This window comes from Helianthus annuus, chromosome 12, assembly GCF_002127325.2.
Source record: "Helianthus annuus cultivar XRQ/B chromosome 12, HanXRQr2.0-SUNRISE, whole genome shotgun sequence".
Classification (NCBI taxonomy): Eukaryota; Viridiplantae; Streptophyta; class Magnoliopsida; order Asterales; family Asteraceae; genus Helianthus; species Helianthus annuus.
Window position 1 is genome coordinate 23,949,629 of NC_035444.2, and position 11,529 is coordinate 23,961,157.

General features: G+C 28.9%; 1 protein-coding gene across 1 annotated transcript; it reads left to right on the forward strand.

Annotated features, from left to right (window-relative positions):
* Nucleotides 1-789: 789 nt before the first annotated feature.
* On the forward strand, nt 790-7,910 carry LOC110892606 (plasmodesmata-located protein 6). Its single transcript, XM_022139761.2, has 3 exons — nt 790-1,508; nt 1,592-1,747; nt 7,590-7,910. The coding sequence occupies exons 1-3, from the start codon at nt 818-820 to the stop codon at nt 7,784-7,786; spliced, it is 1,044 nt and encodes a 347-aa protein (XP_021995453.2). The 5' UTR covers nt 790-817; the 3' UTR covers nt 7,787-7,910.
* Nucleotides 7,911-11,529: the final 3,619 nt, after the last annotated feature.

Here is an 11,529-nt window from a genome sequence, read left to right on the forward strand (position 1 = left end):
AGTCATCACCATGAACTTGTTTATCATTCACATGCTAACTCATCTCAAACTCCATGTTTTATGCACGATAACCAAAACCGAAAACTCTGCATGAACGTCAATTTTGTGTGTTGAAACATGTAGCGGAATCAAGAACACAACATAAGAAAATGAAATTTATCTTGAAAGTAACAAGATAGAAAGATTGACGTTTAATATAATCCAAATGTGTAAAGTAATAACTAATAAGGGCTACCTTTTGTTTTTAGTATCACATCAGTCATTGGGATTCCCACGCAACAGGAATTCAGTTTTGGCGAATTTAGTTCGTTTCATTATAGTACCAGTATTGCACGTATTCACTCGCTATAACTTAAAATACAAGAAAAAAGTTATACTTTGAATACAAATCCATTTTCAACAAAGTGCATGTTGTAACGTCAAAAAAAAACTACACACATGCGTATTCAGTTTTTTTTAATTAACGAACGTAAGTTAATAAAGAAAAATTAAATTAGTTAAAAGCATATATTGTTTAAGTATCTATAAGAGATAATTGAACTTGTTAAAAAATTACTTCTTTCCTTTTTATTTTATATCTAAGTTGATCTATTTCATTTAATTTTGATGCACTTAACATTGAAACTTCCAAAAGAGGATTGCCGAACCTTCGCCCCTTCATATGACTAATGGAAACTTCGAACATAATTCATTTAAATTTGGCACCCTTTACCTTTAAACTTCCACAAAAGGATTGCCCTTATATTATAAATATATATAAGCCTTTCTCCATGTTAAAAATTAAACCACTAGAGGACTGAAATTATATGTTCTCAAAATGTTACAACAAGCAATCTCTCTTTTGTTCTTAATATTATCTTTCATGATATCCATCTTATCCGTGTCTACCACAAACTCCACCATCACCATCTATGTCCAATGCTCTCAGCTCAACTTCACCTCAATGACATCGTACGAGTCGAATCTCAACTCTTTATTCACTTCCATAGTCGACTCTGCCCCTATCTACAACTTCAACAAATTTGAAACCACCCCACAAAGCGATGTTGTGTATGGCCTCTTCCAATGTAGAGGCGACCTTACCTCCCCCAATTGCAAAGATTGCGTAGCCAACGCTATAAGTCAACTCAAGACAACCTGCCCAATGTCCATAGGTGGTGAAATACAATTAGAAGGATGTTTGGTGAAGTATGATAATTCATCATTCTTTGGAGTCCAGGAAAAGGTGGAGGTGTGGAGGAGATGTGGCCCTTCAGTTGGCTATAATTTGGATGTCATGAATCGTATAAATGGTGCATTGGGATATCTTATTGGTGGGAATGGACAATACTTCCGTGGGGGTGCTTTTGGAAGCATACAAGGTGCGGCGCAATGTGTACAAGATTTGAGTTTAGGTGATTGTCAAGACTGTCTTTTAGAGGCATGTGGACGGTTGAGAACCGAGTGTGAGACCTCAACTTGGGGTGATATGTACATGGGAAAATGTTATATTCGCTATGCTGATCAAGGTAGGTGTATTTGCGATGGTGGTTTGCTTTAAGTCTCATTTTCATATAGAATTGACATATAAAATTTACATGAATTCATGTAGGAAATGAGAATCTTGCCAATAACGACAACTCTGGTTCCAAAAGCATTATAGGAGGGAGCAAGAAGAACATAATAAAGTGGATTGCGATTGTTATTGTCGTCGCAGTTGGCGTAGGAAGTTTGACTTTTGCTGTCAAAAATTGTTGCAACATAAACGGTACGTTACTTTCTTTAGCAAGATTAAAGCATCTACAACGTTGTGGTCCAAAACCCAAGTCCAGTAGTGGATCACCGTTTCCGGACCACCAGGTGATGAGGTGAGCTAGTCCTGTTTGATGCACCGGACTAGTCCAAAACCTTAAACGTAGACCCCCTTTATTTTAAATTCATTTAAAATATAAAATAAAAAAAGCTTTTTGCATTAGATTAAAAGAAAACCTTGAAATTATTTAAACTAATATCATAAATATATAGATTAAAAGAAACATATGTATAAAAACCAAATTTATTAAAATTTAAAACATTACACAAACTAGATAATTGAACCTAAACAAACTAGCTAAGTAAACTTAAACAAACTAGATAATTAAATTGATCATCAATCCTTGAATCGTCGGAGTCGGCATCCGTTTAAAAAATTAATTGTTTCAAAACTAACCGTTTGAAAAAAGAGTCGTTAGAAAAATTACATATTCTTTTTTTAGTATTTTATTTTGAATTTATTATTAAATAAATACACTAGATAACGAAATAATAAAAATAATTAATAAATTAATTAACTATAGATTAGATAAATGAATTAATAGTAGGTTATATAAATGGAAAAGTATGTGATGAAGTGGATAATAAGATGGAGGTTTGAAATGGTTTAGTGTCGAAAAAAATGGGTTTAAGATGATATACTATTTTAGACGAAGTCTAGTATTGTGGATGCTCTAATGCCACTAGTGTATAAACTAATAGTTAAAAAAGTTCTTTTTTTTTTTTGTCACTTAAGCAAATTTTAATTAATGATTGTTATCTAGTATAGTTATGTTACTCTCTTAATGAATCACGATTGCTCATTCGTTCAATTACTAAAGTTATTTTCATTACTTTTTAAGTATTTAAATGTTTTCGTTTGAAAATAAAGTCAAGACATTTCTTATTATCCCCATCTTTCCACGAATCTCTTTCTTCTACATGAGTGTCATATCATCATATTTCAATTCCATTCCTTTTCACTTTATCTTAAAACGAATTTATCAAATAACTAGATTAGAAAGATGTGTATTAAACGACTTAAATAAATAAAATATTAGATAGTTAGTAATGATTTATTAGTTATAAAACCATACATTAACATATGATATCAGTGAAATTAAGATATATATGAAGGGGTGAAATAAGAAAAACAGGAAAAACATTTTAGATTCACGAGTTATCACAAATGACACAATAAATTCCTATTTTTTAGGTATAAATCAAATCAATAGATTAATTTAAACAAATATCTGCTTAACTTTTCAATAGTTATTAAAATGTATTAAAAGTATTACTAAAACAGAAAATGCATATAATCTTCTATACTATATAATAAAAGAAACCACTTTTGAGACACTTGTCATCATATTAGTGCTTCTCTTATAGATAATTATTATTTTAATTTAATTTTTTCTAATTAATTATAGATAACTATCCTATTAAATATGATTTAGTTTAATATCTTATGGATAATTATTATTTAGTCTAATCTTTTATTCTCATTTATAATATTATTTAGAGAAAATTATGATTTTAACCCCTGTAGTTATATCACTTTTACCCTTTTAGAACAAAAAAGAATTTTTTAACATCTGAGCTCCCAACGTCTTCTTTTCTAACCCTTTTGGCCCCTAACACTAACCTCATCTATTAAATGTTAGGGGCCAAAAATGTTTAAAAAAAGACGTTAGAGGCTTAGATGTTAAAAAAAAATTTTGACTAAAAGGGTAAAAGTGATATAACCACGGTGGCCAAAATCGTAATTTTACTTTTTGATGTATAAAATTAGATTTATTCAATTCGTACAATACAAGAGGTTTTTTAAGGATATATATATATTTTTTTATTATTTAGTAAAGAAAATTACATTTATTCAAACCGTGTAATACACATTTTTAAAAATGTAATTTTTTTATTATTTGGTATATAAAATTACATTTATTCAACCCGTGTAATAAATGAGGCTTTTTAAAGATGTATTATTTTATATTACATTTATTCAACCTGTACAATATTGTTCTTATAGATATAACTTTTTATTATTTAATATATAAAATTATATTTATTCAACTCGTGCAATAAAGAAGGTTTTTAAATATATATTATTTTATTATTTAGTATATAAAATTTATTTATTCAACCCGTGTAATACACGGGGTTATAACCTAGTATTGAATAAAATAATATTCCGCTTATCCACTTGCCCAACCAATATCCTCTTCTTATTAGAGCCCACAAGACTTTTAACTTCTTCCATTTTTAGCCCTATATAACACTGAAACAACATATAACACCGTATAACACTATGTAACAACATATAACACTTTGTAACACTGTATAACACTATATAACACTATACATCTATCATTAACATGTTATGAGACAAATATAACACTATAACATTATATAACACTATATACTCTAAATAACACTATATAACACTATACATCCATCATATAACACTATATAACATCATATAACACTATGTAACACTATAAGACACTATATAAAAAATATAACACTATACAGTTCTGAACGAGATGACACAAATTCGTAGATTAATTCTTAATTTGTATTCCTATAATAAAGGGTGGCGGTTATGGAAGGTTATCAATTAATTAAATCAATAAGAAAATTACTTGTTTACCCTTTTGAATTAATTTAGATTGAGTACACATGTCATCACCACAATATTTCTCACCCTTCTCACACTTTTAGATTAATGTACAGGATCCTCTACCTATATATGATATTCCGATATTTATAACTAGGTTTTTTTTCCCATCGCGCGTTGCGGCGAAACGGAGCAAATAATAATGTAAAATAAACGTTATTTGAAAATGTAGCATGTTGTTTAGAAAGCCAAACCATTAGAATCGGTTCAGTTTATCATCGTATCATCTTATGATACCAAGTAAATACTTTATTCTTAAATATAAATTCATTTTTAATAAAATTTATACTGATCGAGGGTAAAAATTAACCACAACTACGTACTTAAGTTTTTAGAAAAAAATTTAATGAACATAAGTTATTGAAGAAATTTCAAATTAATTGATAAAGTACAGATGATTTAAAAAAAAGAAAAAATAATTATTAAAAAGAAAAATAAGTGAAAAAGAAATATGGTTTTAAGAAAAAGAAAAAATGAGAATACGTTAAAAGATAAAAGTAAATACGAAAGAATGAAAATATGTTAAAGTTCAAAGTAAATATTAAAAATAATATATTAATATAATAAAATATTAAAAAGCTATTTATTATTTTAAATTCAAAATTACTATTCATGGTCTTTTATAAATAATATATAATATATAATATATAATATATAACTAGTTTTTTTATATCGCGCGTTGTGGCGAAACCGAGCAAATAATAATGTAAAGCAAACGTGATTTGAAAATAAAGCATGTTGTTTAGAAAGTCAAACCATTAGAACGATTTAGTTTATTATCGTACCATTTTATAATACCAAATAAATACTTTATTTTGAGTATAACCTCGTTTTAACAAAACTTATAACGGAATGTCAGGGAAAGAAATCAAGCATAACTACGTACTTAAGTTTTTAGAAATAGTTTATAAACGTAACTTATAAAGAAGTATCAAATTAATCGATAAATTAATATATGTCAAAAAAAGAAAAAAAATAAATATTAAAAAAGGTAAAGGAAATAGATGTTTAAAAAAAGGAAAACCATGTTATTAAAAGTACATATAATAATAAACTATTATAATATATTAAACAATAAAATAATAAAAAACTATATATTATTATAAAAATAAAATTACTATTCATCATCACTCGAAAGCAATATATATATATATATATATATATATATATAATAAACCTAATCTAATATTATAAAACATATAATAACATATAAATAAATATAAATGTAAATTAATATATTTGGAAAAAACATACTTATCTTCATCCAATTTACAAATATGTTTCTTCACAAATTATATATATATATATATATATATTAAGTTCTAACACTTTAAGAAATAGTTACTATTTTGTCATTTAGTTGGTTTATTTATTTATTTTTATTAAGCAAACTAAAGTTCATGTTTTCAATAAAATAACTTTTGTTTTTATAATTTGGCCACAAAAGTTACATGAGCTTAGTTTAGTTCGTTTACGTTAAACGTTACGTAAGTCACTTGGTTTTAAAATTCGTATTTTGGTTATACGTTTTTTTTTCTAGATTTGGTTGTCGTTCGGTTTCTACTTAGCACAGTGTTTGTTGGTCATATTTCAAACTGGTCAACTTTGCCCCAATTTCTAAAAACTCTATACAATATCACTTTGACATCCTTGACTTTCGTCAAGGTTTTACGTCATGAGACTCACTTGGTGTTGAGTTCATGTTTTTATTTTACGTGTTTTCCTGATTTTGGTCGTCGTGTTGCTTCTTAACACGGTTTTACGCTCCATGCCCCGCACCGCAATACGGGCGACTTATGACTAGTTCGTATATATTTATCATGTCTTCACATATTTCAAAATACCATAACAATCTTTCATATCTAATCTAATAACTTTTAATAAATAATTTCATTTAATATCACATTGCATTCTTTGCTCCAACCTAAAAAATTGACATATATTTTATTTTAATGTTTTTTAATAATTAATACATACATATCACTTATTCTTATCTTTGCCGATCAAAGAAAAACTTATTCTTATCCTTATTCTAATAAATGATTTCAGATGTAAACAACTTTTATATATATATATATATATATATATATATATATATATATATATATATATATATATATATATATATATATATAAAATCCATGTTAAAGAATTTACTTAACATTTAATAAATAGTTAAATATATATTTATTTTTTAATATATTGTTATATATTTATTTTTTTAATATACGGTTTAGTTAGTGTAATTTTAACAGAATGGAGTGATTCATAATTACAACTTGAATTTGAGTCCATTTAAGTATGCTAAAAGAATATTAAAAAGAGTAAGTACACTTTAATTGAATTAACATTTATCAATTACTTTTAAAAAATTTAATACCCAGTTGAAAAATAAATATTTTAAAATTAACTTAAAATGATTTATAATGATCATGTCAAAGTAATTTTTCAAAGACATATCTTGACACATGTATGTGTTATTATATTTTATTTAATCAATGTAATAAGTAAAACATGGGTTTATTCAACTCATATAATACATTTTTTAACGGCGTACGGTTAGGATGTTGTTAACCGAGTTAGGGGCTGTTTGGTAGCCTCTTAATGACCATTCAGATGCTACCTCTTAATGGTTTAAAACCTCTGAATGAATAAGAGGTAACCTCAAGTCTTAATGGTTAAGAGGTAACCTCTGAATGGTAAATCATCACATGTCACATTCTTCTACCTTCTCATTTGTAAAATTCTTAATGGTTCCATTAAGAGGTAGCCTCTTAATGACCATTCAGAGGCTACCAAACAGCCCCTTAGTAGTTAGTATGTTAGCATCACCAAGTTAGTATTAGAATTCCATCTTTCCTGGATTTGAACCCAATACCTCTAAGAAAAGCAAAGTTTCCCACCTCTCTCTTGACCACTAGGCCAAGAGATATTATACATGGGTTAAAGAATTTTAAATTAATAACATTATTTTAACACGTGTAATACACGTAATCATAACCTAATTATATATAATCTTATCATAATGTATCCTAACGGATATTCATTCCATACTCTGCTGTTATAAACATACATGTTTAAATATATTATTGGAATATGTGTGACCTAAGTTCTATACTCTTGTAATTCTATGAATTTTCAGTCTCCAATAAAGTAATAAAATATTTGAGGAGAGATTTGGAAGCAACAAGGAAAGAAGTGGAATCAGCCAAATCCGAAGCAGCATCAGCCAGAGAAATGGCGGAAAAAGTTGAGCAAAGAGTAGAAGAAGGATCAATAAAAAGTGGACACTCGTATAATTATTATCCTTATGGAATGCCATCTCATTTTTGGGTATAACATGTAGTGTAATTATTTTCCTTATAGAATGCCTCTTACATCACGTTTTTTGGTATAATATGTATAATGTTTAAATACTATGAAGGGTTTTATTTACTTTTAAATGTTTATTTGAGAGTGATTATTAAATATGTTAATTAAGTTTTGAATTCTGGTGAAATGCTTGTGCTAGTTTAAGTGTAAAAAAGGTTTGACATCAAAGTTTTGGTTATTGATATATATATAGGGAGAAGATCATGCGAGAACCACCTCTTATTGCGAGAATCAATGTGAACACAACCAAAATAGCTAAAAATAGCTAAAAATCACACAAAAAGTATTTTTTTAATGTTTTTTATATAAAAATCGCTACTTTTCGAAGCAAAAAAAAATTAAAAAATTTAAAAAGAAAAAAAAAATTTTAAATTTTTTGGCCACTAAAAGTAGTGATTTGAGCATAAAAAAATATTAAAAAAAATTAGATTTTTTTTTGATTTTTTTAGATTTTTTTTAGATTTTTTTTAGATTTTTTTAGGTTTTTTGGGGGTTTAGTTTTTAGCATTTTAGCTTTCGGGGGGGGGGGGGTTAGGTTTTTTTTAGGTTTTTTTGGGGTTCTAGTTTTTAGCATTTAGCTTGGGGGGGGGGGGGTTAGGTTTTTTTTTTTTTTTTTTTTTTTTTTGGGGGGGGGGGTGGGGGTTAGGGTTTTTTAGCTATTTTAGGTTGTGTTCACATTGGTTCTCGCGGTTCTCGCAATAAATGGAGTTCTCGCATGAGCCCCTCCCTATATATATATATATATATATATATATATATATATATATATATATATATATATATATATAAAGTATAATGTACTTCAAGGCTTAACCTACATTAACATACATGACAAAAATATAACATGCGTTATTATCATAGAACATGCGTGATTATAGTCCCATGCGTGATTATGTGGTCCCATGCGTGATTATACCCCTGATCCAACGGTTACCATTGTCTCCTACGTGATGTATGATAAGGCTTTTTGTATGTTAACCTTACTCTCTCTCTCTCTCTCTCTCTCTCTATATATATATATATATATATATATATATATATATATATATATAGGGGATCGCTAAAATGAAAACCACCTCTAGTTGTAAAAATCATGAGAACCACTTTATGGCCCTTAGATCAACTAAATGGATGAATGTGATTAAAAGTAGTTAATATTAATATTAAAAGTTTTTTGTCTTATTATGTCTTTAATATTATAAAATAAAAGGGTATTTAAGTAAAATAACTCTATTTTGTCTTTTTATATATATTAATTTTAAATTACCTTTTTTGTCCTATTCATTAATTATTTTTATTACTTTTATTTTTTAAACATAATTTCTTTATTAAAAACATTTTTAAATTCAGATTTTTTTAAAAGATTTTTATACTTTTTACAATTTAAGTTTTATGTTAAACTTTTTACGTTTTTTTGACGCGCCGTTTTTAACGCGCCGTTTTTCAAGCGTAGCGCGCCGTTTTAACGCTGTTTTTTAACGTCGTTTTTTAACGCGCCGTTTTTTTAAGGCGTCGTTTTTCTCAATCGACGTTTTTTCAACACGCCGTTTCTAACGCGCCGTTTGTAACGCGCCGTTTTTTAATGCGCCGTTTTTAACGCGCCGTTCTCAATCGGCGTTCTTAACGCGCCGTTTTTAATGCGCCGTTTTTTTACGCGCCGTTTTTTTAACGCGCCGTTTTTTTTTAACGCGCCAAATTTTTTACACGCTTTTTACACGCCTTTTTAACGCGCCGTTTTTCCGAAGTTTTTTAAGGCGCCGTTTTTTTGAAGTTTTTTAACGCGCCGTTTTTCCGAAGTTTTTTAACGCGCCGTTTTTTTACGCGTTTTTACGCGCCATTTTTTCAAGCGTCGTTTTTTTTAAAACGCGCCGTTTCTCCACGTTTTTTAATGCGTCGTTTTTTTACGCGCCGTTTTTTCCACTTTTTTTAACGCGCCCCTTGTTGTTCACTTTTTACGTTTTGCGTTAAAATTTAAATTTTTTACGTTTTACGTAAAAGTTTTTACGTTTTACGTAAAACTTTTTACGTTTTACGTAAAGGTTTTTACGTTTTACGTTAAAATTTCCACGTTTTACGTTAACTTTTTACGTTTTACGTTTCACGTAAAACTTTTACGTTTTACGTAAAACTTTTTACGTTTTACGAAAAACTTACGAAAAAGTTTACGTAAAACTTACGAAAAAAATTTACGAATAACTTACGAAAAAGTTTACGTAAAACTTACGAAAAACTTTTTACGTTTTACGTTTTGCGTAAAACTTACGAAAAAATTTACGTAACACTTTTTACGCTTCACGTTTTTACGTTTTACGATAAAAAGTTTACGGTTTACGTTAACAAGTTTACGGTTTAATTTTTTTTTTTTACAAAAACGTTTTTACGCAAAACTGAACGCAACAGAAAATCGCCGTTTTTTTACGTTATTTTTTTTTACGTTTTAACGCGCCGTTTTTTACGTTTTACGTAAAACTTTTTACGTTTTACGACTAACGTAAAACTTTTTACGTGTTGCGTAAACCTTTTAACGTTATACGAAAAACCTTTTACGTTTAACGTAAAACCTTTTACGTTTTACGCGTCGGTTTTTTACGTTAACAGTTTTTATGTTAACGGTTTTTTACGTTAACGTTTTTTTCGTTTTAGTAAAAAAAAAATTACGTTTTTACGTTTACCTAAAACTTTTTACATTTTACGTTAAAAAAGTTTACGGTTGACGTAAAAAAGTTTATGGTTTAATTTTTTTTTACAAAATCTTTTTTACGCAAAAACGAACGCACCCAGAAGTCGCAAACTCGGTGAAGCGTCTCAGATATATTGTTATCATCATCGACGCCTAGATTTAAAAAAAAAAAAAACCCAACAAACAAAAATCAAAAGAACGAGTGGATTCTAGAAAAAAACGAAGTTTTGGCTCAGATTTTCCGATAATCAGAGGCTGCAAAATGGGGTTGCAGGTTCAAAAACCTACCCTCCGCGTCCTTGCCGCGCCATTGTCAGTTTTTTTTTTTTTTTGCATCATTACTGCCGATTCAAATGAGGCCCCATATTCAACTGATTTAAACATTCAAAAAGGCCAAGAACATCATTCAAACATATTTCAAACCCAGATTCAACATTCAAACAGATTCAACATAAAACCCAGATTCAACATCAAACCCATATTCAAACATCAAACCCATTTTCAAACCCAAATTCAACATCAAACCCATATTCAACCCCAGATTCAACATCAAACCCAGATTCAAAATAACCAGCATCATCAAAAACATCCACAAGAAAATACAATTTCTAGAGAGAGAAACCCATAAGAAATCAACACCCAACAAACAAAAATCAAGAACAGTATAGCTCAACACCCACCGTTTCTAGAACATAATAAATCAAAACCCACCAAACAAAATCAACAAAATAAATCAAAAAAACCAGCATCATCAAAAACACCCACAAAGAAATCACCATTTCTAGAGAGAGAGAGACCCACAATAAATCAACACCTACCATTTTTGGAGAGAGAAACCCACAAGAAATCAAACACCCACCAAACAAAATCAAGAACAGAAACCACTACCATCGCCAAGGGGTCCGCCACCAAACCCAACGCAACCACCACCAAACACCGGTTGCAAAAGGGGGCGGCGGGAGGAGATGGAGGCCGGAGATGGCGGTGACCACTTCGAAGAGAGGAGAGAGAACCGTCAGCCCTTGTTTTT